Source organism: Alosa pseudoharengus, unplaced genomic scaffold (assembly GCF_046254945.1).
Source record: "Alosa pseudoharengus isolate Yale_2024_CS ecotype anadromous, Long Island Sound unplaced genomic scaffold, YU_APseudo_1.1 YU_APseudo_1.1_scf_18, whole genome shotgun sequence".
NCBI lineage: Eukaryota > Metazoa > Chordata > Actinopteri > Clupeiformes > Clupeidae > Alosa > Alosa pseudoharengus.
The window spans coordinates 32,950,432-32,977,508 of NW_027468650.1; the positions used below are offsets into that span (position 1 = coordinate 32,950,432).

Genomic DNA, 27,077 nt, shown 5'->3' on the forward strand with positions numbered 1-27,077 from the left:
CATTGAGAGGCTGTCCCAGTGGCGTGATGCCGTCTGCAAACAGATTTACCATTAAGCTGGTGAATGTGTTGTGGAGGAGGAGCAACTCTCTTGGACAGGTGGGTTTCATTCTTAATGCTCTACCAAGATGTGTACCTTGCACCTTCACACCAACACAAACCAAGTCAGGTAGAAGTTCTGGTCGGGACATTGCAATATAAACTTACATGATATGATATTTATTGATTCATGAAGTGCTTTTGTAGGGCTAGAGACCAAGAATAGCAAAACGCCAACATGAGATACATAACAGGTGAGTCGTTTTGTTTGTGTTCTGCTTATACTTTTGTTAACATTGAGCTACTTGGGATAAGGGTGAGGATTGGAGTATTATGTGCAATTTGCAATACTGGACACGAGTGTAGTGGTTAAGGCTAAATTGTGTACCGGTAGTTTTAAATGTTGAACACAAGAGTGTAGTGGTTAAGGGTAAATTGTGTAGTTTTAAATGTTGGACACAAGAGTGTAGTGGTTAAGGCTAAATTGTGTAGTTTTAAATGTTGGACACAAAAGTGTAGTGGTTAAGGCTAAATTGTGTAGTTTAAAATGCTGGACACTATACTTTACTGGAGTGTGCCAAAGGAAATTTACTTTTTGGCACCAGTAGATTGAAACCAACTTGACGTGGCAATGTACGACTAGGCAACCTAATGGCTTATACAAAACTGCTCAAACAATTATTATTATTGCTGATTCTGGGCTTATGGTGTTGGACTATCACAGTGATATTACTGCAGGTTGCCAATGGGTAACACATGGTTTACGGTCTAAACAGACCAGACCACTTAAGTGTCTAAGTTAATGTTCACATGTGAAGGCTGCAGCCTGGTTCACACATTCATGGAAATTCTTTTAAACTGGCAACCAGATTGTAACCAGCATGGATGTTGTTTTTTATTCCCAGAACCAGAGAAGACCCATGACATTCCTCTGTAAGTCTCACAGCCTTTGTGGTGGTTCTCCTGTTGTTTTTTTCTTCTTGTTGTATTTATATCCATTTACACAATTTATTTTCGTGTTTAGGAAATTTACTTTTAACCCAAAACTTGGAATTGATAACCCAGCCTTGGTCATTTCAGATGACACAGGTAGGTTTTAACCCATAAACATAAAATAACAACCATCCTTAGATATCACACTATACTATTGGAACAAATCCATATATCCTGAGTGTTGCTAGGAGAGAGAAGAAGTAAAAAGTAAAATAGATTAGCCTTAGATCATCCTCTTAGGAATGTTGCCTATGTAATTGCAAGAGATACCTTAACAGTATGGCTATGGTAAAGTGTTCTGGACGTGTCCTCTGTGGTTGCCCCAGAGACAGATGTGTGGCTATGGTAACGTATGTGTTCTGGATGGTTCCTCTGTGGTTGCTCCAGAGACAGATGTGTGGCTATGGTAACCTGAATGTTCTAAATGTCTCCTCTGTGGTTGCCCCAGACACAGACGTGCCCCTCCAGCTGTGCAGGCTGAAGAAGGAGAAGGGCCAGGGCTTCGGCTTCCATCTGCAGCGGCGGGATGACGTCCAGGGTCACCGCATCGGACGGGTGGAGCCTTGGAGTGCGGCTGAGCAGAGTGGGCTCAGGGAAGGGCAATACGTCGTGGAGGTCAACGGAGAGTTTGTGCACACCAAGGCACATGCCCAGGTGACCAGCCCCACTACTCTACACCTCAGCCCTTTTTGTCCTGCTTTTTTCAGCTGTCTTTTGCTTCTTCTTCTTGTCTTTGATGGTAATTCCACAGCAAAAATGAGAACTGGAATGAAAGTTGTAGCGTAATTGTATATTTTACATAGAATTACATAGAATACAGTTATAGATTGCAAGTTTTCAGTGTAGGGTTGCATTCATCTGTCTTTGTTGCCAACATGTTCTATAAGCTTGATATCCATGCATCATCTAGAAATCATTTGCCAAGAAATGTTCTGTTTTGATGGTATTTCTTGCTAACTCTAGCTGTCTCTGGGTTTGATTGACAGGTGGTTCGACAGATCCAGGAGTCAGGGCTGCTGCTCTATGTGCTTGTGGTGAACAGTGAAGACTATGAGAGGGCTGTGTCCAAGAATCTGGACCTGAAATCTCTTGTCAGTGCTCATCACGGCGGCCTCTCTGCCCAACCTAGGCTTTGCCACATCACCAGAGAACCAGGCCATGATTTGGGTCTTACCATAACGCCCATTGAAGGTATAAGTTGTAACAGGACATTGCCTGTTGAACTGTACATAATGACATAATGTTGCACAACGCAACGCAACACAACACAGCACCTCACCACACAGCACCTCACCACACAGCACCTCACCTCACCTCACCACACCACACCACACCACACCACACCACAACACAACACAACACAACACACCACACCACACCACACAACACAACACAACACACCACATATAAAACACACTTACATTTCTCAGCTTTGTGAGTAAAATAAATGTTTTCAGGTGTGAAGAGTAGTTACCGTCTGAGTGTGGTGAGTGAGAGTCCTGCTGAGAGAGCAGGAGTTTGCACTGGGGATCGTCTGGTGTGGATCAATGGGAGTCCGGTCTCAACTCTCACACATTCAGCTCTCTCCAAGATAGTGAGTCCCTCTTATGGGTCATGAAGCATAACAGAACTACCTCATCATTGCTCTTTGATTTATTTTGTTCACAATGTTTATTTTTTTTCCTCTATAGGTCAAGAAATGTGGGGATCATTTAACAGTTCTGGTGATTGAGGCCCAAAGTGAGCAGCACTTCCGCCAGCGGAACATCCCCTTATTGCCCACTATGGCTGGTTCCCACAATCTACCGCACAGGCCGAAAACAATGCACCTTATCCAGGGCCCGCATGGCTATGGCTTTCTACTGCGACAAGAGAAACTGCCAACAAGACAACTTGGTCAGTCACATCCTCAATTTTTCTTTTGGAATAAGTTCAAGATAAATTGTGCAATATGCCTAACTCCAAGAAATACAGTAATTTCCCAATTATTAGCCGAGGTTTATACATTGATTTTGCAAGATTTCCTTAGCTATAGGGTTAATACATGGGGGCAGTTAATATGGTATTAATATGGTTTTGTTTTTTGTAACTTGCCTAAAACACTGTCCTGCGGTTTATACACAATGCAGCTAATACACAGGAAATTACTGTAAGCATTTTGTTTTATTGTAAACTAAATTTGTAGATATTTTATCTTAACTTAATGCGTAACTTGTAATACATAACTTGTAATACATGACTTGTAACTAGCACTTGTGCAGAAAATAGAACTATAACTTTTTGCACAACAGTGAAATGATTGTTACCTCAGTATCTGTTGATGTTCAGAGAAACAACTTCCAGCTCCACACTGCTCAGACAGTAATTGAAAGGAATACCATTTGGACATGTCAACAGCTCCATTAACAAACACAGACTGATGGTGCACACTGACCCAACTGTTGGTGCTTGTTTGATTTTGTTGGTGTTTGTTGGGGCAGTGTGCAAAACACGCAGCACTGCCTTGAAGTCGATGGTGGGGGCCCTAAAGACCATCACGCGCAAAACACCTTAAAGGAAAATTCCGGTTTTTAGCACTTTAAGGCCCTTTTCTGGTTTGTTTTGGATGAACTAGAGTGGTGGACACCGAAATTTTGACGATTGGTCCTGTCTCGACTTTTCTGACTCGTTTTGAATCGCCTTTGACTGCTCAGGGTGGCTGCCAACAGGCATACTGTAGGCTACTCAAACATGTCCTAAAACAACCCTTAACGTTCGTTTTCAAAACTGTGCAACTCACCGAGTGGTCAGAAAAGTCGAGACAGGACCAATCGTCAAAATTTCGGTGTCCACCACTCTAGTTCATCCAAAACAAACCAGAAAAGGGCCTTAAAGTGCTAAAAACCGGAATTTTCCTTTAATAAGACTATATCAACACACTTGAATTTCCCCTGGGGATCAATAAAGTATCTATCTATCTATAAAATTTGCAAATACTGTGCCCTTCAGTTCATCTGTTGCGTGAGGTGGACCCTGACAGTCCAGCAGAAAAGGCAGGCATGGAGGATGGAGACATGCTGCTGGCAGTGAACAGCGAGCCAATCGAGGCGGCCGAGCACGAGGACATAGTCAGTTTAGTGCGACAGAGCGGCCAGCGGGTCACTCTCACCTGTATCTCGCTTACTGGGAGAGAGTTTTACGAGAAGGTGTGTCACGGTCATACATTTGTCAGAGTGTGTCTGTTTATTTTTTATTACTATTATTATCACTTATTATAAAGGCTGCCTTATTCCTCCTTAAATGATATTTGTCTTGTGTCACAGATAGCGCTGTCTCCACTCCTCTTCTTTGAAGAAGATCTTGTGGACAGAAGGGAAGACAACAGACAGGACCGTGCTATTGGGAGAGGCCAGGCCCTTAGGAGTGACCATTCAGTGCCCCCCTGCCCCCGGCTCTGTGTTCTGAACAAAGAAGCTTCGGGCTTCGGCTTCAGTTTAGGATGTGTCGAAAATGAACCAGGGACATTCATCAGCCAGGTAGGACACTCATCCCACCGCAGATAACGATAGGACCAGTGGCATTGAAATCTCTTTTTGTTATCACTGATGTGACCTTGAAACACAATTGGGCCTTAGCAACAGATTTTATGCAGCTCTTGATAAAATCCCATCTACAAACAATAAAAAAATGCCTTTTTACACAAAGGTTTTTGTAAATGGACGCCATCTGCTCAGATTTATATCAAGGTCTACTATATAGGCATAAAATGGCATACTGTACATGCTTAAAATGGGATTCAAATTACAAATAAGACTTTGAACTTGACTTTTACTATTAAGATTATATGTAAGTGCTTGCCAAGAACTACAGACGCCACCCCAGAAGCAATGTATCATAATTATAAATTCTTTCATAGCCTTATAGAGAACAATAAACCAGTATTACTACTGTCAAGGATAGGCAAAAATACATCAATATGTATTTTAAAATGAAATATCAAATACCCTAATTTTAAGTGTATCAAAATAAACTACAAAACACCATGTATGAAGGAGGATTCACCAAAAAAAATACAAATAATCATGAATAATCATAATTTTTGGTATTAGTCTCAATTGAATTAGTGCAATCCAAACTTTAGACCAATGTATGGCATGACAGCATTTGCAGGAGGTGGGCCATATTAGCACTTGTGTCTGCAGTGTGGTTTCGCTTGAACTGTCATTCTGTTCTATACGAGTAGTACTTACTTATTCATGCACTAACTTGTCCTAGTACCTTGATTGTTCTCTCATTTGTCCACCTATGTCCCTTATTTGTCCTTACCTGTCCATCTCTGTAGGTGTCAGCGGGGAGTGGAGCTGAGAGAGCCGGTCTCTTTGAAGGCGATGTGGTGGTCGAAGTGAATGGACAGATGGTGGAGAGGGAACACCTGAAGGAAGTGGTGAGGATCATAATGTGTGGTGGATCGTCCGTCAGGATGCTGGTCATGGACAAGTCTGGATATAAGAATGTGAGGCAGAGTGGTCTCCCTCACACTGCAATGGTCCTTTGCAACAACAAGGTAAGACATAAGAGCACACATACAACCCACTCTCATTCAAGCACACAAAATCAATATTACAATCAAAATAATATTAATGTATGTATCATAGTGAATGTGTGTATCAATCATCCCTTTGCAGGATTCAGAACCAACGCACAACTCTTTTGTGTAAGAAGATGATACAGTCTTGGCCACTGCTTATATGTGTATTGTACCGGAAATGGTATTTGGCATTCGATTCCTTCATAACCATTCATCATTTGGTATATCATTTCATGCGTATTAATATAGTTTGTGTCCTCCAGTTCCATGTTGTAAAACATTCAATGAAATGTGTGCTCTTTTCTGCGCTTTTCTATAGAAAAATGTAGAATGCCAGCGTTATAATGAATTTCTTTTTATTAATTCAAGTATCAGCTGCCACTTGCACTTTGCTATGGCATAAAGGTTAAGGGCCTACAGTAACATGTTTGATAATGACTGCAGACCAAACAACCTTTCACAGCAGAACTGTGGGTAGATTTGCACCTGTTTCTTTTGCTTCAGTGTATTGCCAATGCAGAGGAGGCTATTGTAATTACATTTTAACAGTAAACAGGAAGTGATTATAGTGTAACAACAAAAGCCCAACCAGAAATATGGTTACAGGAGTTACCTAGTGTGTAATGGCAGTTTCACATAGTACATTCCTTACCACAGCAAAGTTCATGACAAAAACACTCATGACAAGAACATGTTCTTTGCACCACCTGTCTATACTTTGTATATCACATTGTACTTTTCTGCTTTTTTTCACTTCTGGTTAGACGGAAACTGCATTTTGTTGTCTTTGTACTTGTACTCTGCACAATGACAATAAAGTTTAATTTAATCTAATCTAATATACCATGACAGGAATGTGAAGTCTACAATGAGGTTGGAGGATTATAATGAATACTACGATGGTTTTCTCATTGGGATTTTGAAACAACCTAGAAGAAATGTATACTCTATAGTGTATACAACTATGAGACGGGGGTACAGAGTTAGAGTTTAACAGTATGCAATATGTTAAGCATTAAAGGAGTCATATGCTGCAGGTTATGTGAGTAGACATGATGATTAAACAAGCAACATTTCACATTTCTACAAATACTGTTGCATAATGGTATGTAAAAACAGACATAGAGCATTGGAATTCTGTAATGGTTTGCTATGAACTAATAGACCACACCTTCTCAGCCCTGATAATGCACTGTGATCTTGCTTTTATGTTACAGGCAGCATCTCAGAGATGCGCACAATTTGCAAACACTCTGGCCCCACAAGAATTACTAGAGGAATTATTCAAAGGATTCAAACTGTGTATATATGCATACAATATGTTGTTTGATGAAATAAGGTGTGAAACATACATTTAAAGATCATATGTTCAGTTATTAAAGTGGTGGTTATAATTTTGGTGTGTTGTGCTAATGACGTTGTTCAATCCCAGAAATCAGTATTATTTTGTTTTATTTTTTACATTTGTGTTGTAAAATAGCACACCACACATGGTACATATGGTAACTCATGAACTCTACAGTACAGCTAACCCACCCTGATCAAGCCCAGTGCTTTTCAGACACACTGAAAGGCTCATGGTTAACTGTTCTTTAATGTTTTTTATATTAGAATTTTTCACAATTGCTGAAACCATTTTTTAAACCTTCTACCATTTCCTGAAGATTGTTAACACAAAACCTCATTCCCAAACAACAGTCACAAAACCTCTGACATTTCTTGCAAAATCAAGGAATCGCCTTAAAACTGTTTTAACTGTGCAGTCAAAATGAAAAGAAAAACACACTACTGAGCCGTCATTGAAAACATCGTGCTTACTGATAACAATACAGTAAATTCATTTTGCATCTCCAAAAATAAAAACGTTTTCCTAACTCCGTGGATTCAGCCTTTACTGTACATTCAGTGAAAATAAAGTATTGGAAAAGGTACTGTAAAAGACAAAATGTTCAGTAAATGAGACAATACAATATTGTAAATGGGACATTGGTAAGACTGTAATGTTCAATGATGTTTATGATATTGTCAAAATAGTGATCACTGCACTAGATGGCTTCAGGCCACTGAGCACTGGGTTCAAACAATGACATTTAGTGTTTTAATAATTCAGAAAAAAGAAAAAAGATGGGCAATTAGCAGCCAAGCAAATTACATATTATTTATTTCCCAAGAGTAGAGAACCAGAATCACAAACATTTACAATATTATGTAAAGTGGAAAAACAGATTTCATATTAACTCTTTGCCCCCTGCCTTGTTTTTTTATATATATATATAAGGAACAGTCCAACGTTAAGCTTCAGCCTTTCTGGCTGAACTGCTGACTAAAATTAACAATAAATATCAACACATTGTAACGGAGCAAAACTAAAACACAGACTGCTCTCTATAGTTCACCAATGGTTTTATGTACAACAACATAGCGTAGCAATGCCTATTTTTGTGACAGGGGGTTACAGACGTAGCCTCTTTATATCCTCACTTCGGAAGTCCACGCGGAGGGACAGCACCTGCCTCACCTCAGCGGGGGTCAGGCGCCATGTCAGTGGAGCAGAGTTGGGACCCCAATAATCCAGGATTTCAGACACCCTTTCCAAATTAAGGATGGTAGCCATCTGTGTCAGTCGAGCAAATTTGTCTCTGATGGTCCAGGATGTGACAGATGAGAGGTATGCAACGAGAGAGCGCAGTTCTTTATCAAACTGCAGGCCGCCTAGCCTGCTGAAGGTGCACTTGAACACGGTCTTCTCCATTTCCGTCGAGATGAAATTCATCATCAAGCTGGTGAGAGTGTCAAAAATCGCTGGTGAAAGAGAGGTGTTAAACTCCGCCATGAGCTGCTCTAATTGGACGATGAGTTGCTGCACCCACGGGTCATTGGCCTCGTACTCCCCAAACTCCTCCTCTTCAATGTTATGCGAGAAAGACAGGAAGCTGGTGATCCACGGCTTTACCTGAGGCTTGATGGCCGAGTTATTCAACTCCAACAAACCTTCCTGAAGCAGGTCTTTGAACTTGCTGGATGTAGTCACCATGTCCATTAAACAGCTGTCAATCTTGGCCTGTGCATGCTCAGATGCTGCCCCTTGACTTAAAAGTTTTGCGTAATCACTCTCCAAGCTCTTCTTCAGGGTGCTGATGTTCTCACTACACACGTCCACATTGTTGAGGGTCATGAGGAAGGCATTCTTGGCCTGTTCCTGGCTCTCGATGTGTGTGTGTAATTTACCTTGCTGAAGACTGCTCTGCATGAGGCTAACGGCACTGCTCACACCTCTCTGCAGGTCTGCGAGCGCGCTACTGGGATAACCCATCCGCAACCTGCCCACAAGCACCTCTCTGAACTCCTGCTCCAGTAGACTTGTGGCGTGGTTGATCATAGCACACACACAGTCAGAAGACTGGCTGCTCAGAGCGCGGCCTATGCACTTCTTCACAATGTAAAAAACGTCGTCCACCATGCTGGACGTCATCTGTCCCACTTCCCATGTGTCCATGTCAACAGCTTTGTTGACGTTTTCCCTCATGTAGTACTCCTCCATGGGTATGTAGCAGCCAATCAGTTCTTGCATACGACAGCTCAACTCACACTCCTTCAACAGGCGCTCAGTACACCGCTGATGCTCCTGAGGGACACCATCAGCGGCGTTGGCATCTGCGACTTCAAAATCAGCCGTCATGCGTCTCCTTAAGAAACGCAGGTAAAGCTCTGCTCTTGAGTTCATAAGAGTTACTTCGGATAGGACAGCATCTAATTCCCTGACCACGATTTTATCTGTAGACACCCCCTTCAGCATGCTTGTCTGTACCACCTGAAACTTATTTTGATAGTCTCTATTCTGGATAAATTTGTCCACAATACTTTGGGCCTGCTTGTCACACTCTGCTTGAAGGTGACTGATAAGGGTATGCAATCGCCCAGGGCCATAGTATGTTTCCACAATAGGCTGATGTGTCTCAATAACACGGGCAATTCCTTCCAACAGTAGCGTCAGAGTGTCTACGAAGATCATGGGTGCTCTCCTTTCTCCTACATCCGATGTGACTGCCAGTGTCAGATTGTCCTGCGCTTTACTGGCCAGCTGTTTGCTGAGGTAATTAGCAAATAGTGCAAGGCCCTCGTCATGCAGGCGTAGCAGAGGAAGGATCTTGAAGAAGCGCTCCACCTGAGTGATGTCATCTGCAGCTACTGCTTCTTCAAGGCGCTTGGTCACCAGAGCTTTGAGCTCCACTTCTGCATCCTTCAACAACGCAAGGCTCGTCTCCACACTACTGCCTTCTCCTCCCTGTCGACTGAGCTCTATGACTGACTGGTCAAGTGAAAGGTAGCGGTGGATATGGGCAGCTGCTTGCTCATAGTCGTGGCTGTGTAAGGCAGTCTGAACACCATCTGTGCAGAACTTCAAGTCCAGAATATCATCCGCACGTTGTATAGCCTGATACAATCGTTTCTTAGTGAGGTCCAGTTGTCTGACTTTGCTGCTAACATTTTCAGCCAGACTACAGGTAAAGTTGATCATTCCACCAAGTTGAGAGGCATCTCCTTCAATCAGCTGCAGTTTTGGTCTCATCCTCTGAAGCAACTGCATCTTGTTTTCAATGGTTCCTTGCTGTTCTCCCAGTACCTGTAGATATGCTTGGACCTGTTTCTCTTCATTACAAAGATTTAAATACACCTTTTCCAGATCCTCGAGCTCCGTCAAATCTGCAATTGTTTCATCTTGGAGAGCAGACACGTTCGTCTGTTTACAAACGACTCCTAAATCCGCCATTGTTTTCTTCAGGTATGAATGCCCAATATCATGAAATGCGTATTTTTAGATAGATAACGTGTTATACAACTATGATGATCGCAGTGTTAGATAGACTAACTTAGTTCCAGTAGTTCAGATAGCCTCTTCGCTACGTGGAGCTCTTCCTAGTTCCTGGTTTATTTGCGCACGTCCTTTGCTCTTTCCGTAACCTCGTCCTTTACTGATGACGTTTTGTGCATCTATGTTTATGAGAACTGCAGTAGCCGAGGAATATTCCCGATTTCATTAGCTAGCACTGTTGACTCAGGCGAGGTGAGTTAACGTGGATTAATTTTGTCAATTGATGTCATCCCTGTCTCTATATACACAGACATAGTGACTGTGTTAATATACAGTTTTAACAGCAACTGCGTAAAGAAATACTAGCTAGATTGATATGATAGCTAGCTAGCTAGCTAGCTACTTAGCTAACTCTCCAGCTAGCTCGAAAATCGTAGTACGATACTTTGTGAAACCTTATTTTTGAGGCATAAGAAAGGCTTAAATATGTGCCATGGGCGGTGTCTTTTGCGTGGTACCTTGCTTATCAAGTGTCGTGGGAATGAGCGCAGTACATTGACGAAAACGTGATTATAGATAGGGAAATCCTCCCTTGATCGCACCGACCCATATGGCAGATCCCTTTAATGCCTCGCTTTTACGTTAGCAAGGGGAAGTCATTGCTTAGCATAGCAAGCTAGTGACATTACACAGCGTAAGCGGTGCTTGTCCCAATACGCTGTTTTCCCAAATAACTTCCTACAAATATGCAACTTAAGGGAATTTATCTTTCAACGTTATAGCACTATAGCTGGTTAAGTAACCTTAAGTTATCTGGGTGTTTGTTTCTTCAAGTTTGCATGGACACAAAGCAGTTGTAAGTTAGCTGTCACAAGAACGAACTGATGGCCTGTGTACTGATTGGCTTTGCTATTTCTAATTACGCAATTACATATTTTGGCGGAAGGAAGTGTGGGAAGTGGTAGGATTGCCATGGTTCCAAAGTTAACACAATGTTATTATCGTTGTCCAGGTTGTTGTTTGTGGATGGAGTATATGCTCCAATGAGATGACTGACCAGGGCAATAATAACCAGAACATCTCCAGAAACCCATTTGCAGCCCTCTTCAGTTCCCTTGCAGATGCAAAGCAGTTTGCATTGGGTCAGCAACAAGAACACAGCAAACCACCATGTGAGTTTCAACCCTCTGTCATGATGTCATACTTGTCGAAGAATGTGATGTGCAGTTATGCACATAGTTGATGTGATGTTATTCTGTGTAGGCTACTTGCAATTCTGAGAGATGAATGTGTAATCATTCAGTCTCAACCAGCTCTATCCTGTTGAGATCCTGTATTTTGTTGTGTTATTTTCTATGACAATGTGCAATTCACAAGAAGACAGTATATAAGCTGAAACACAGTTCGTGAAAATATGTAGATATTTCAAAACCAGTCCAATAACTGTAAGCTGACTAGTGTTTTGTTCATGTTTAAGCTGGTTAAGAATGTACAGTAAGAGCTTTCTTGTTGACGTAGCCCCAGAACAGTTCACAATTGCAATATGGTAAAAAGAATTTGTCACTGTTTATAATGCCTTATATGATTTGGCTTTGATTTACCCATTCAACCGTCTTTCAGTCTACTGCCCGGCCCACAATTTGCATTTTTGTATCAGCCCAACATCGGTATGGGCTTGATATCATATCAGCTTTGGTCACTGATATTGGATATCAGCAAATGTATATGATAATGGCAGTGGCTGATATTTATCTCTTATGTTGCATCAAGTCTGCACTAGCTAAATGTTGTGTTACACATGGACTGGGGCATTCAGAGATGCAGCTATGGACGCCTGATAAAGTTATTATCTTTTTATAAATATATTTTTTTATTTGCCACTAAGTTGTGCAATCAACATCAAAAATTAAGTAAACAAGCAAAGAAACAAATATCGGCATCGGTTAGAAAAATGCAGGCCAGCTAATCAGATAACAGAGGTTTTTTGTTTGAAGAGCACCGGTGTTATTCAAATCAATTTCTCTGAGACCAGTAGACCGTTATTTTTGTTGTATTATAGTTTTCATGTGATGTTGCTATGAATTCTGTGTTATTAGTCAACTGTTTAATCATGTGTAACTCTTTATTCTATGTTAATTTGCCTAGACTTGAATTGACCTTTTATGTGGATGGTGAACTGAGTGGGTTCTCATCCTATGTTTCAGCGGAAGACTCGGGGGATAGCCAATCAGAATCGGAGAATTCTGTATCGGACAGCATCGAGGATAACGATGACTCGGTGGCGGAGATAAGCAGGTCGTTCCGCTCCAGGCAGGAGCTCTGCGAACAGCTCAATGTCAATCATATGATCCAGAGGATCTTCCTCATCACACTCGACAACAGTGAGTCCCACTGTGTGCCCTCCTTCCATTTGGGTTGCGTCTTGCAATTGAAACAATTTGACCTTATCCCTAATCTTTAACTCCCCGTGTGAGAATAAACACAGGCTATTGTTTGTATAGTGTGCTGTGCTGTGCCGTGCTGTGCAGCTATCAAGGTTTTGTGTATAGAGAGAGTCATAATAGGCAGTGACAAGGATGTTCACAGATAGAGAAAGCATGTGTCAATGGGAGCAGTAACATAAGTGGGAGAGTCCTAGCTAGGTTAGCCAAAAATTGCTAGCAGCACTTACAACAGTGAAATCAGACAATGGAGGTGACTAAATAAAGGAGAGGCAGAGGCTCAATATCAGCAGATAGGATGGGGAGGATTACATGTCAGTCTACCCAGAAAAGTGTGAGAGTTCATACGCATGAATTGTTCTTGTATAGGCTATGCTTTACTTGCTTGTGCCAAAATAGTGTGGCCTTCTAGTGTGAAGTAAGAAGTAATTGTTCTATATTACATTGTAAGGCAGTTAATGTTGCATTTGTAAATATCAGTCAACTTTAACTTATTAACTTTAACATTTAATATGAATAACTGCAAAAATGTGTGGGATATGCTGGTAGATCATAGACCCTGCATCTGTATTTGATTCAAGGTGACCCAAGTCTCAGAGGAGGCAATGGCATCCCCTCACGTTGTGTGTTCCTGGAGGAGATGGCTGCCGATCTTGATGGACAGGATTGGCTTGACATGGACAGTATTGAGCAGGTAGCTGTTCTTCCGGAGGACACTAATGAACCACTCGAACTGGTGAGGGCTCTGACAGTGATGGTCTGTCCTCTCCGCAGGCTTTATTCAACAGACTGTTGCTGTTGGAGCCTGGGAACCACCTCATATACATGACCTCCTGCAGCGCGGTGAACCTGTCCGCGGACCGCGATGCTGGCGAGAAGTGCGCCGTACCATACCTTTATGCTTGTTACCAAAGAGCCAAAGAAGAGGTTTGCATTTTAAAGTAACACATTTGTTGTTTTGCCATTCATCTTTCTATTTAATTTCATGTGGCTTCAGTTTGATCTGATATTAAAATAAAGTGAATGTTATGTTGTGTTTTAGACTTACCAGGTAACACCTTAAGCTAAAATTTCTGGTAAACAGTTTTGGCTCAAAAGGAGTTTGAGGCAAAATAACTGGTGCTTGCGCCCCCTACAGGTCACTAAAGTGCCAGAGAAACTGTTGCCCTTTGCCGTGCGCTGCAAGAACCTCACTGTGTCCAACGCTCGCACGGTCCTCCTCACCCCGGAGATCTACGTCAACCAGAATGTTTACGAACAGCTGCTTGACCTCTTCCTGGAGGGAGTCAGCAGCGCACGTGAGTCGACTCTACCGCCTCACCTCCTCAGTACTAGCCTGGGGTGTGTTCCCCAAAACCATAGGTGCTAACCTGTTAGCAACTTAGTTGGTTGGCAATGGGAAATTGCATTGCAACCAACGAAATTGCTAACTTAGTTAGCACCTATGGTTTTGGGGAAATGCGGCCCAGACGAACGGACATCAGTGGGCTCATTTCCAGTCTGGGTTCACCCAGTGCCACACTAGACGATGCCTCATCGAGATTTACTTCGTTTTTATTCTCCCCTTCATTCTCATTCTTGGTCATATTATCATACAGTAATTTCCTGTGTATTAGCCGCATTGTGTATAAACCGCATTACATTGTTTTATGCAAGTTAAAAAAACAAAACCAAATTAATACCATATTAACTACCCCCGTACATTAATCTGATAGCTGAAGAAATTTTGCAAAATCAATGTATAAACATTGATATAAGCATATAGTTGGGAAATTACGGTAGTAACATCCCTCTCAAAACATGACTTATTTGTTATCCTCTGTGTTTGATAATAACACACCCTTACTCTGTGGTAACTGTGTATGCTGTCTTATGTGTTTTTCGACAGAGCTTGAGCTGGTAGCAGAGTTTGTAGAGGAGGTAATTGCTGGCCTGCTGGCTGACCAGGAGGTGCGTACCTTTGGGGAGGTGATGGTGCCAGTTTTTGATATCTTTCAAGGCCGCGTCAAAGACTTGGACCTGTGCCAACTGCTGTTGTACTCCTACCTGGAAGTGCTCCTCTACTTCAGCCAACAGAAGGACATCGCAAAGGTGAAAGAGAGTCGCTTACATAATAGTGTAGAACAGTAGCAAATTTAAGCTTGGTTATTTTTCTGTCTTTCTGGAGGGAAGTTATGAAACTCAACTGAACTGATGATGGAGCATGGCATGTAGATAATCTAATTCATGAAATTGTTTCAAATTTGATATAGCACAATTGTTCCAAACCTGACTATGTTAGTAGTTGTCTTGCACAATGTGTTTTTTGTTTCCTCATTTGTTTTGGGTCTTAATCAGGTTCTGGTAGAGCACATTCAGCCAAAAGACCTTAGCAATGGACTGCAGTACCAGAAGACGCTGCTGGGTACCATCCTAAATATTTCCTGTCTCCTCAAAACGCCCGGCGTGGTGGAGAGTCACGGCTACTTCCTCAACCCGTCTCGCTCCAGCCCACAAGAAATGAAGGTTCAAGAGTCCAACATCCACCAAGTAAGTGCACTCGTTGGTACTGGCTACATGAGTTGACATACAAACACATAAAGCATAACAGACAAACTTGTAGTAGACTTTAATTTGATTTGTTATAGATGTATAGGTTATACATGGTGTAAGAGTTGGTAATAAAAAAACAAAAAAACATATGTTTTGGATGGTTGGGGGGAGGGGAGGGCTGAGATTGCTTACAGAATCTTTAACTTAAATTATTTTCAAGTTATTTGCCAGCTTGTTCTACCAAAGTCCTTTTAGGCAAGTTCCTCCACTCTGACCATATTGCAACGGTTTTTGGGTACTTATCGGGCATCTATTTCAGGTAGAACTGCGCGTGTGCAGTGCTTCACGAATCACGACACACAAACCTCGCTCCAGCTACGAGATCACAACACATGATTGGCACGATGTATTCACGTCAACTTTTGGCGGCGGAATATGTGTAGACGACTGCCATGTTTGCTTTCCAATCTAACCCCATGCATTTCTATGGGAAATTCTTTGAGTGCTGTGTCTCATTAGAACGTCTCTGGTTCTACTTCTTCTGCATTCCATCATCCATACTCTACCTCCATTCTCCCCCCTGTAGTTCATGGGTCAGTTTCATGACAAGCTTCACTTCATCCTGAAGAACCTGCTGCAGCAGTCCAGCGAGACTCGGCACCTCCTGCTCTCCTGGCTGGGCGGCTGCCTGCAGGCCAACACGGGCCGCACCAAGATCTGGGCCAACCAGATGCCCGAGATCTTCTTCCAGATGTACGCCTCCGATGCCTTCTTCCTTAACCTGGGGGCGGCCCTGCTCAAGCTGTGCCAGCCGTTCTGCCGGCCCAACTCGGCCAAGCTGCTGACCTTTAACCCCACCTACTGCGCCCTGGGCGAGCTGAGCGAGGAGGAAAGGCGGAACAGGAACGTCCATGCCAGAGGTGCCCAGACGTCCCATCTGTCCACTCTCTCCATTATGTGCCACATACTGTGTGGAGAAATGCTGAATGAGCTAAATGTGTGCTAGATGAATCAGTGAGTACTGAGAGTCTAAAGCTGATGGTGCACAACGTTTTGAGTAATTTTCCTGAGTATTGTGGTTCTGGCATGTTCTGGCATGTTCCCATTGACATTTTTTCCCAAAAGAACTTTAATAACCAGTATGCAAAATTTCATGATCACCCAATCAGAAAACATGGAACTGGTTATGTGGTTGCCCAGCATCATTGCTCAAAAAGTTGCCCCATGCATCATCACCTTGTTCTCGCCAGTCCCCCTTTAAAGCAGCATTATGAACTTTTAGTTTATGCTAGCAAGCTACGAAAAAGCAAGCCAAAATAGAATCTGCAACTCAGATGGCACAGATCAAATCTTGCTTACATACAAACTCTTTTGGTGATATTGTTGGTCATGCTGTGAAGGATTTTTTTGGTGTTCTGAGCCAAACCATTGAACTGCATAGTTAGTAGGGTACATAGTTAGTAGACTGCATAGTTAGTAGACTGCATAGTTAGTAGGCTCATAGCTGGTAGGTGACATAGTTAGTAAGAGCTACATAGTTAGTAGGCCACATAGTTAGTAGGCTGGGCAGCTAGTGGGTATAGCATGTGTGTTTTTTTCTCGTTCACATGATCAGTTACCATCTAAATTCATTAAGGTGATGGCAAGCATTTGCTCTTAAAAAAGCAATTTGTTGCATAGTGATGCTTTAAAGGAGAATTCTGGCGATTTTTCACATAAATCTCTGTTTCTTGTGGTCACCGAGTACTGTTGGTGTGAAAAAACAAAACAAAAAAACAATTGGTTCTACTGAGCTCGCTTCTACCTAGCTAGAGCTGCCAGGCAGCTACAGTGCTACACTCTGAGGGCATGAACATGGGGGCTCATGAACATTACATTAAACCTTTGGACCACTGATTGACGTAAGTTCTAAATCCTCTTTCTGGTATTTGTGGAATCAACTGGAGTACAAATACTTTGGCAGGATGTTAACTCTGTAGATGCAGCATGTTTTTACTGGTTTGCCAACTCTCTCTCTCTCTCTCTCTCTCTCTCTCTCTCTCTCTCTATCTCTCTCCCTCCCCCCCCTCTCTCCCTCTCTCTCTCTCTCTCTCCTCTTCAGGTCTGGACAAGGAGACGTGTCTGATCCCTCTGCCCCCTCAACAGAGCGCGGGCTTTGCCCAGTCTTACAGCCTGCTCACGGAGAACCTTATCCTCACACAGCTCACTCTACACATAGGCTTTCACAGGTGAAGGCTTCTTCAGTCTGCTTCTCATCAGTCTGGAAGAGCTATCTGTTCAGAAAAGCCTCCCTTTTTAATTGTTCTCCTTACCCCACTGTTGTAGAATTTGTGAATGCAACATTGTTAGTGTGCATTCTCTTTGTTTGGAATCTTTATCCTCGCTGTGGATAAAAGCATCAGCTTAATGAATGAATGTAAATGAATCAATACTTACATGCCAGTATTAGCCTATGCCCTCTGCAGCCCCATGTGCCATCTAAACATTTGGCTCTGGCTTATTGGTGATGTGATGCCTATGTCTGTTAAGGGTGAGTTGGCCAGTGCATGTTAAAGAAGGGCATCTGGCCCAAAGTGGTTGTGTAAGTGTAGTAGTGCTGTCCTTTTCCTTGTCCCCTTCAGCGCTGTCCCTGTGTTGATTGACAGGCTCCACGATCAGATGGTGAAGATGAACCAGTCTCTACACCGGCTGCAGGGCTCGTGGCGCGAGACGCAGCTTAGCGGGGGCCCCGCCGCCGAACATCTACGCGAGCAGTTCGAGCACCTGATGACCGTCTACCTGTCCACCAAGGCGGCGGCCACACAGCCCGCCATGCTGCAGAACTGCCTCAACCTGCAGGCGTCCTGTGCCTCGCTGCTCGTGCAGCTGGGCCTCAACAACCAGGGCTCTGAACACATGCCCCTGCACTTCCCCCTACCCCCACTCAACAACAACCAGCTGTGTCACGTACCAGGTACGACACTCCTCACACCTCACACCAATACACACCTCACACCTGCACACTCCTCACACCTGCACACTCCTCACACCTGCACACCTGCACACACCTCACACCTGCACACTCCTCACACCTGCACACACCTGCACACTCCTCCCACAGCACTCCAAATGGGGTCAGATAGGCTGTTTGTCACTGATAGACAAAATCAAAAAAGGTTGCACTCTTGTTTTCTTTTAATATTTCCTTTAGTAGTGACAAGGGATATCAAACAAACGTTTCGGCCATTAGGCCTAAGTGTCTCCTAGGCGAGGCTAGGTCTCTGTGTACTAGGCCACTGATCTACATTACACATAAGGATGAGCTGAATAGTGTCAAATAATACTAGAATTGGACTGAATTGTTTGAATGGGATGGTGTGTCAAAGTGGTGTGTCAAATGGTCAGAGGCTTAGCAGAATTGTTCTTGCACATTTTCATAGATCATGGACAGTATCTGTTATGAAACATTTAAAAAGGAAAGATATACACTACTATTTGGTCATCACTTGTTGTCTGTATTTCTTGTCTGTGAAGAATTCTTTGTGGACAACCTGGGAGACTTCTTCATCTTCCTGAGGCGCTTTGCTGATGAAGTTCTTGAGACGTCAGCCGAGAGTCTAGAGCAGGTCCTCAACTTCATCACCATGTTCATGGGCAACGTGGAGAGGTAAGGAACCAGGGTACGGTGGAGAGGTAAGGAACCAGGGTACGGTGGAGAGGTAAGGAACCAGGGTACGGTGGAGAGGTAAGGAACCAGGACACCGTGGAGAGGTAAGGAACCAGGACACCGTGGAGAGGTAAGGAACCAGGACACCGTGGAGAGGTAAGGAACCAGGACACTGAGTTGTTTCGCTCTAAACTGTATTCTTCATAATCACTTTAGCTGCTGAAGTAGCAAAGATGTTGTATACCACAGACAACACAGAGCAATGTTGTTGACACAAGCAAAGCTCAACCAAAGTCCTTACAGACAAGCCCCCCCCACTTGGCAGCCATCTTGGTCACTTTGGCCAGTTATGGGGCAGCTATTTTCCTATTCAAGTGAATGGGGAGGCATACAAGAAGGGGCGGGATATGTGTAGACAACTGCCATATTGCCATTTCGAACTAACCCCATGCAGTTCTATGGAGGATTCTTTAAGTGCTGTGTCTCGTCATTAGAAAGTCTTTGGCTCGACATGCCCTCTGCCCTCTTGTGGCCATTTGCTGTAACACTGACTGCCCTTGTGTTTACAGAATGTCCAATCCACACCTGCGCGCCAAGCTGGCAGAGGTTCTTGAGGCCGTCATGCCACACATGGAGGCTGCTGCAGCGGGCACCACCCTGCCCATCATGTTCCAACGCCAGCGGGTCTTCTGCTCGTACTGCCACGCACCTCGTCTGGCTGAGGCACTTATCACTGTGTTTGTAGATATTGAATTTACGGGTGAGTGGCTGTGCACAATTATAAGTGAGTCTTACTCATTGTAGAAGTTTATCATTGTTCAGGTTTATCAATGAATATTGGTTGTTTATTGATGTCAGTTGATAGCAGATGTGATTATTATGGTAACGTTCATTTTTCATACTTTTATAGAGAGAGTTATGGTTTCGTTCTTTGTTTGCTTCTTAACCCTTCAGGTGACCCACACCAGTTTGAACAGAAGTTCAATTACAGAAGGCCGATGTACTCTATTCTGAAGTACATGTGGAACACGGAGAGTTACAGAGAGAGCATCAAGGTGAGAGACGCCACACGTGTTTCTACTGCGAGATCCTGTAGTTCAGGCCTTCCCAGGACCTGAGAGGGAATTACAGCTCTGTTAGATTCATCATGATATGCAATGTGATTACAGCATCTTGCCACATATGCATCTGAGAACCTGGAAGCCATGAATCCCCCTCTCTTCTTGCGGTTCCTGAATCTCCTGATGAACGATGCCATCTTCCTGCTCGATGAGGCCATCCAGGTAGGAAACCAAGGGGAGCGTTTGCCGCTGGCTGTCTTTCTCAGGTCCCAGGGAGTTTCAGCATCCAACACCTATGGATAATGTGGTGGTGTTTCAAAAGGCCGTCTGAACAAACATTAGCCCTTGGGCCATTAGTTAGTGAGCAATTGTTTCCACAGATGTTTTATTGAGTTCTGTGGAAGCCGTAAACATTCCAGCCATTCCAATCATTCCCGTCATTTGCAAAAGTGCCCGAAACTGTCAAAACAAGCACTTACTCTCCTTGTGCAACCTTAACAACCACCACGGAGAAATGGCAGTGATGGTCTTGTAGCCTCCTTCTCCTCTTTTATAGACGGGAAGGTATTTGCTCAAAAAACATGTCTTTCCATTGTTTGTAGCCTGACTTGAACTAGACCTGAAGGTATTTTGAATTCTTTGAAAAATAATAACCTGGCCTTCTGTACTCATTGTGTATTAGCCAAAAATTGTAATCTCCATATTATATCAGATTTTTTTATTCTGATAAATAAGTAGTTTACAGAGTTTCTCACCTCCTTACATAGTTTTCTCATCACCAGATTCATTGTATCATGGCTGGTTGATGAAACAGTGACCATAAAAGAAGTGTCTCACTTTATACATTGATGATTTCTATTCTAAGATCTGGTTAGACAAAAACCACTTTAAAGCAAGAATCATAATGAAAACAATGTGTGGAACGAGTTGCCTGCATTCACGTTTCATTAGCTAACAACGTGATGAATACTTTAGCTAACGACGCAATGATGATGGTGTCTGCTCTCCGCTGGCCCGCTCTCAGTTCCTGAGCAAAATCAAGGTGCTGCAGCTGGAGCGAGACCGCGGTGCCTGGGACGACCTCTCACCCGACGCCCGGCGAGAGAAGGAGTCCAGCCTGCAGATGTTTGGCCAGCTTGGTCGCTTCCATAACATCATGTCCAACGAGACCATCGGCACTTTGGCTTTCCTTACGTCAGGTGAGCGAGATGAGGGAGGATGCGAGGGATGCATGCTTTATTTTGGGTAAAACATTTTTGTTGGAATATTTAGTGATGGTTTAAGCAATAAGCCCCAAGAGAAGTCTTGCCAGATATATGTAGTAACCATTTTAAAAAAAAGCAATAAGCCCCTCAAGGCCATAGATTCCAATGGTTCTAGAACAGCTAAAGGGAGTTCTAGGCCTAAAAATGTCCCTTGGCGGTTCTAAAATCATTGGAACCTACAGCCTTGAAGGTTTTATTGCTTTTCTTAAAATAAAGGCACAGCAATTAAATTTATTCACAGATAATCATTCCTCTGCCAAGAAATATATTTCTTCTATCAGAGTGGTTTCCCAGCAATGCCGAGACGCAGCAACTCCAACTTTTGTATCAGTTCTTGGTGGCACAATAATGCAGATGGAAATGCAGTCAATGTGAATGGTTGAGTTGGGTTTTAGAAAGGCATTGAATGTGTTTCAGGCAATCACAATCAAGGACTGGAACTATCCGTTTTAGAATCAGCATTTGTAGACATACTAGCCAATGTTGTCTAACTGCTGTCAAGTCATGTCCAGTCCAAGTCATCTTTAGGTTGTATTATTACACCAGTTATAGCTTAAATATACAAATTATAGTTTGCAGAAATACATGTTACAGACTATAACTGTGATCAAAGGATTGGATATGAGGAAAATATTTGTTTATGGTCAGTTTGACGGTACCAGAAATTAAACCATTGTTTCTTTCTTTCTTTTGTGTCTCAGAAATAAAGGGTATTTTTGTTCACCCCTTCTTGGCTGAGAGGATCATCTCCATGCTTAACTACTTTCTTCAGCACCTAGTAGGACCTAAGATGGGCGCCCTCAAGGTGAAAGACTTCAGTGAGTTTGACTTCAAACCTCACCAATTGGTCTCCGACATCTGCACCATCTACCTCAACCTGGGGTGAGTTCTCACAAGAATGAATCCGCTGTTTCCGAGTGTTTCAGAGTGAATTACAGTGTTTATAGGTGTACTTTGGTCAAAGGGAACATGCACATACCGTTGGTCGTTCCTCTGCAGCAGTCACGTCTGCACTTTCCAAGTTTTCTGATTTTCAGCACTTCACTGATTGTAACATCTCTTCCACATGTAGCCATTTTGGTCCTTTGTTGAAAAGTGCAGTTTAAAACAACTCAGTTGAATTAATACCACAAATCATGTCCTCTGCCTGGTGCATTTCAAACGTCTGACATCAGGACACAGAAAATAGTGCTGTGGTTTTATAATGGAACTTTCCTTTGCTGTGTTTTTTTTTTTTTTTTTTTTTCAGAAACGAGGAAAACTTTTGTGCAAGTGTCCCAAAGGATGGACGTTCCTATTCTCCAACACTCTTTTGCCAAACAGTCCGAGTCCTTAAGAAGATAAACAAGCCTGGGGACATGATTGTGTCTTTCAGTCTTCTAGCAGACAAAATTAAGGTACTGTCCAAAACAAAAAAGTCTCATCATCTGTCATTATCTCTTTGAGTGACTTATTGGGTTTTTCTGTGGATTGCATTTATTTGTAGTCCCTGGCAGACCGTCATCAGCAGGAGGAGGAGACGTACTCCGATGCTCCGGACGAGTTTTTAGACCCAATCATGTCCACGGTTATGCTTGACCCAGTGGTACTTCCCTCTTCAAACGTCACAGTGGATCGCTCCACAATAGCACGGCATCTCCTCAGGTAACTCACCAAGATGTACTTATTCTGTTCAGTTGAAAGTGGACCTCACAGGAGGGCTTGATGGTATAGTCTTATCTAATAGGTACACACACAGTTTCTATTTTTAGATCAGCGGGAGAACCCATACATTCAGTACCCATTTTGTACTGGGCTCTATGCATGTCATTCACTTATACTGGCAGATCAACTTCCTGGTTACGCTGTACACTGTTGGCTATGACAGAAAATGATAGATTACTGGTCTGTTGGTTTTAATAGAGTAGTCGTTGCTAGTCAAACAAAATAGCTAACATTAAAGGTGCTCTAAGCGATGCCACGCGTTTTTAAGGCTAAAACATTTTATGTCACTTACTGCAAACATCACCTAACCAACCGCTAGCTGTCTGTGTCCTGAATACACTGTAAAAAACGCGATCTCTGTGGACAGCCCAGGCTCGAAAAAACGGCAACAAAAACAACGTGGGCAAACCTAGCCCATAAAACCATAACAAACTGTTCCAGCAAATCACAGACGCAATGCGCGTTTAGGAGAGTTTCAATTGCACGGGAGGGGGAGGAAGTAGTGAGCTAGCTCTCAGTTTTGTTTGAAAGTCAACAGAAGTGACGCTACCCTGCATCGCTTAGAGCACCTTTAACTTATCTAACCAGTTCAGTAATATCAGTTGCTTGGTTAAGTTGTAACATGTTAACGTTAGCTACTCATAGTTGTCATTGTACAGTAGCTGGCAATGTACAGTTTAAATCCTATTTCCCATTTGCTGGAGGGAGTGGCACACATGATTTTGAAGAGTCGTTCTACATTACCGTGAGGTCTTGAAGACAACGGCTATAGAAAACTATAGGGCCATATCTATCAATATATTAATGTAACCAGGAAATTGATCTGCCAGTATAAGCAAATCTGGAATTGTGAAGGGCATTGAGCGTATACCCTGTGACCTAGATACACAATATGTTTTATACATATTTATTCCACAACCACCCTAATGCTGAACCTAACTGGCTGTTCAAACTCCTGTGTTCACACAGTGATCAGACCGACCCCTTCAATCGGACTCATCTGACTATGGACCAGATTCGTCCCAATGAGGAGCTCAAACAACAGATCTTGCAGTGGCTGGCTGAACACAAGCGAGAACCGCAACAGATGGGGCCCAGTGGATAGGTGTCAAGTATTCCAAAATGAACACCACCGCCCCCGTGCTCTGGCGCTCGCGCTCTCTCCCTTCCTTTGGCATGCAAGCTCCACTTGACTCCGCTATGCGCCCTCGGGTTCAGATTTCCAACAATATTTGACAACATCTTGCCATACAGATCGAAAATGTGCTCAATCATAAACAAAACATAAATAAAAAACGAGCCCAAGGTTTGTATGTTGGTTTCTGCAAAAATACAGATTTTTATGAAAGGGAGACCCACCTCCACGGTGAGGAGTAAGAATACAAGGATTCACATCAACTTTCAACTGCCTGAATGTTTTTTTTTTGCCATGGAAAAACACCGTCTGCCTAGTCAAGCCACTACAAGTGCTTCTGGAGAAAGTAGCATTTGAAGAGTTACTTCTTGCCTTTGGAGTTTTCTTTCCCCGTTATGAATTACAGTTGTGTTGATCATACACTGAACATAAGAAGAAGAAGAAGAAAATAAAATGGCATATGTTTCTAGGGCAGTTGCCAGCTACCCATTTCTGTAAATTAAAATGTGTACAATAATTACTTCTGCGCCACTTTAACATGCAACACTTACACATGCTGTTACACATGCAATAAAATAGGGATGTTCTTTGGCTAATTTATCTGTACAAATGTAGAAAAAAGTATTGAACCATGGACAGGACATATGGCTGGTTAGTCCACCTCCCACTGACGGTGTTGAGAACTTGGGGGAACTATAACTCGCAGAACTAGTTTGGTTTAGGGTTTTTTTATTAGCAATATGCTCTTGAAATGCTCATGGAAATGAATTTGTAATGTTCAAATTTTGAATTGATTGAAATCAGTCATTCTGCCCATCAAGTGCTATTTGGTTACACTTGGATCTGGCGGTTTAATTGATTTTAGTTCTCTCCCTAAATGCCCAAGCGATGCTGAAGTTTTGAATTGTCTCTTTTTGATGTAGGTATTTTGGAAACTGGACATGTTATGCTTCATTCTGCTCTCAAAAACATTTGGATTGTGGATTTGAATGTGAAATGTGACTTCTCTTCAAAACACGAGAGCAACGCTAGGTACCACAGAACAGTAATTTTAACAAGAAATGTCTTTTTAGCAGAAAGATGGGTACATTTGCTTGAAGATCCATTGAGTAAGTGTTTTTTTCTTTCTTTTTCATTTAATCTTTTGGAACCTACTGACTGTAGGCAGAGTAACACAGCGAGTACCATAACAGCATTTTCTTGTCTGAAATTAAGCTCACAAAGTCAATTGTATTAAAAGTTATACAATTTGCCCTTTAACTTATGATCTAATTATTTTAACCTGTGCAATTCTGTGGCAGTTCTTTTACATTTCATCTCTAAAAGTTATTGGTTGATTGATTCTGGGCGTCCCTTTTAAACTGTCTGAATTGTGTTGTGTAAAAAAAGTAACTGTTCATGAATTAAGTGGAATAAAGATATGTATAATATACTCTGGTGGTTGTCTTTGTTTTTCAATTCAAAAATATACTGTATCCTGGACCAATTCCACAATCACAAAGTCCAAAAGCTATCTGTACTAGATTAGATTTAAAAAAATAAAATAAAATTGTCATTGTGCAAAGTACAAGTAGAGACAACAAAATGCAGTTAGCGTGTAACAAGATGTGCAAAAATGCAGAAAAGTGCAATGTGAACAGTATAGACCGGTAGAGCAGTGTAAACAGTATAGTGCAATGTGAACAGTATACAAGTAGAGCAGTGTAAACCATATAGTAAAGTAGAACAGGTAGAGCAATGTAAACAGTATAGTGCAATGTGAACAGTATACAGGTAGAGCAGTGTAAACAGTGAATGACTTAATAGTGCAGTGTGAACACTCAGTTAAGCTAGGGACATGATTATGATTATGATATGTGCAATGTATTAACAATAACATTATAAGAGCATGAATAAATATTGATATGCAGTATGGACAATATAGACAGATATGTACAGGTATGCAGCATATTAACAGTAACATAAGTGTAGTAAAAATAACTGTATGGGCAGTGTTAACAGTACAGATATGTACAAGTAAGTGTGAGTATACTGTAAAGTATGATAACTTTAACACTATAAGAGCAGTAGAATATTGGTATGTATGTGTAGTAGTATGTACATTTTGTAATATAAATAGAATGCTATTGGGTGGGATAGGGTAGTGCAGTGCCACCTCCTCGTTGACCCTGTCAAGTGCTCCTTGGTCGTGGTGCAGCTCAACAGGCAAGGGCGGGGGGGGGGGGGGTGGTGTCTCCTGTGCACAACCTGCCTGCGCGTGGCTGAAATTTGCACAAGGAAATTACACCATTTTGACGTCACATTGTCGCACTACCGGTCGGGAGTGGCGAGTATGTAGTACCCTTTAGTTGCTTGGTTGTCACCGAGGTGCAGAGTTGGTGTTCAGTAGGGTGACAGCTACAGGGAAGAAGCTTTCCCTGGATGGAGGGGTGTGAGGAAGCGGTGAAGATTGGACAGTTTTCACCACCCTCTACAGTGCTTTCCAGCTTTACCTTCTTTAGTCTCCTCAGGAAGAAGGGACGCTGGTGAGCCTTCTTGATCAGGGTGGTGTTGAAGGTCCAAGAGAGGTCCTCAGAGATGTGGACACCCAGAAACTTGAAACTGGTGACTAGCTCCACTTCAGTCCCGTTGATGAGAATGGTGGTGTGTGTGCTAGCTTTTGACTTCATGTAGTCCACAATGAGCTCTTTGTTCTTTTGGTGTTGAGAGCCAGCTTGTTGTTGGTGCACCACATTGTTAGGTGCTGGACATCCTCCCTTTAGGCACTCTCATCGTTGTTGCTGATGAGACCAATCACCGTTGTTGTCGTCTGCAAACTTCGACAATGGTGTTAGAGCCATGTACAGGTGTGCAGTCATAGGTGAAGAGGGAGTTAAGGTGAG

The 27,077-nt window shown here is 42.6% G+C and overlaps 3 protein-coding genes across 4 annotated transcripts; 2 read left to right on the forward strand and 1 right to left on the reverse strand.

Annotated features, from left to right (window-relative positions):
• Nucleotides 1–276: 276 nt before the first annotated feature.
• On the forward strand, nt 277–5,728 carry nherf4a (NHERF family PDZ scaffold protein 4a). Its single transcript, XM_076291177.1, has 11 exons — nt 277–292; nt 944–971; nt 1,063–1,127; nt 1,480–1,685; nt 2,018–2,222; nt 2,489–2,625; nt 2,723–2,927; nt 4,020–4,216; nt 4,334–4,546; nt 5,353–5,574; nt 5,696–5,728. Exons 1-11 carry the CDS (start codon nt 277–279, stop codon nt 5,726–5,728), a joined length of 1,527 nt encoding a protein of 508 aa, XP_076147292.1.
• Nucleotides 5,729–5,980: 252 nt separating this feature from the next.
• Nucleotides 5,981–10,522, reverse strand: cog4 (component of oligomeric golgi complex 4). The gene has a single exon (XM_076290980.1). It carries the CDS (start codon nt 10,367–10,369, stop codon nt 8,051–8,053), a length of 2,319 nt encoding a protein of 772 aa, XP_076147095.1. The 5' UTR covers nt 10,370–10,522; the 3' UTR covers nt 5,981–8,050.
• ube4a (ubiquitination factor E4A (UFD2 homolog, yeast)) lies at nt 10,308–25,627 on the forward strand. Of its 2 annotated transcripts, none has more exons than XM_076290979.1 (20): nt 10,308–10,381; nt 11,424–11,583; nt 12,616–12,792; nt 13,434–13,546; nt 13,627–13,779; nt 13,991–14,150; nt 14,741–14,943; nt 15,190–15,381; nt 15,971–16,304; nt 17,486–17,612; nt 18,030–18,337; nt 18,898–19,030; nt 19,600–19,790; nt 19,985–20,085; nt 20,200–20,313; nt 21,116–21,290; nt 22,058–22,238; nt 22,606–22,753; nt 22,843–23,000; nt 24,030–25,627. In XM_076290979.1, exons 2-20 carry the CDS (start codon nt 11,460–11,462, stop codon nt 24,163–24,165), a joined length of 3,228 nt encoding a protein of 1,075 aa, XP_076147094.1. In that variant the 5' UTR covers nt 10,308–10,381; nt 11,424–11,459; the 3' UTR covers nt 24,166–25,627. The 2 variants fall into 2 exon arrangements, with proteins under 2 accessions (XP_076147094.1, XP_076147093.1); XM_076290978.1 differs by lacking the exon at nt 10,308–10,381 and adding an exon at nt 10,575–10,663.
• Nucleotides 25,628–27,077: the final 1,450 nt, after the last annotated feature.

Excerpts from the sequence above, each read along its gene's own strand:
- nherf4a (XM_076291177.1), top strand. Across the intron at positions 4,547-5,352 it reads CAGGGACATTCATCAGCCAG|GTGTCAGCGGGGAGTGGAGC; the intron begins GTAGGACACTCA and ends CCATCTCTGTAG. Across the intron at positions 5,575-5,695 it reads TGGTCCTTTGCAACAACAAG|GATTCAGAACCAACGCACAA; the intron begins GTAAGACATAAG and ends ATCCCTTTGCAG.
- cog4 (XM_076290980.1), bottom strand. The coding sequence starts at position 10,369 with ATGGCGGATTTAGGAGTCGTTTGTAAACAGACGAACGTGTCTGCTCTC.
- ube4a (XM_076290979.1), top strand. The coding sequence starts at position 11,460 with ATGACTGACCAGGGCAATAATAACCAGAACATCTCCAGAAACCCATTT. Across the intron at positions 12,793-13,433 it reads CCTCATCACACTCGACAACA|GTGACCCAAGTCTCAGAGGA; the intron begins GTGAGTCCCACT and ends ATTTGATTCAAG. Across the intron at positions 20,314-21,115 it reads TGCTCGATGAGGCCATCCAG|TTCCTGAGCAAAATCAAGGT; the intron begins GTAGGAAACCAA and ends GCCCGCTCTCAG.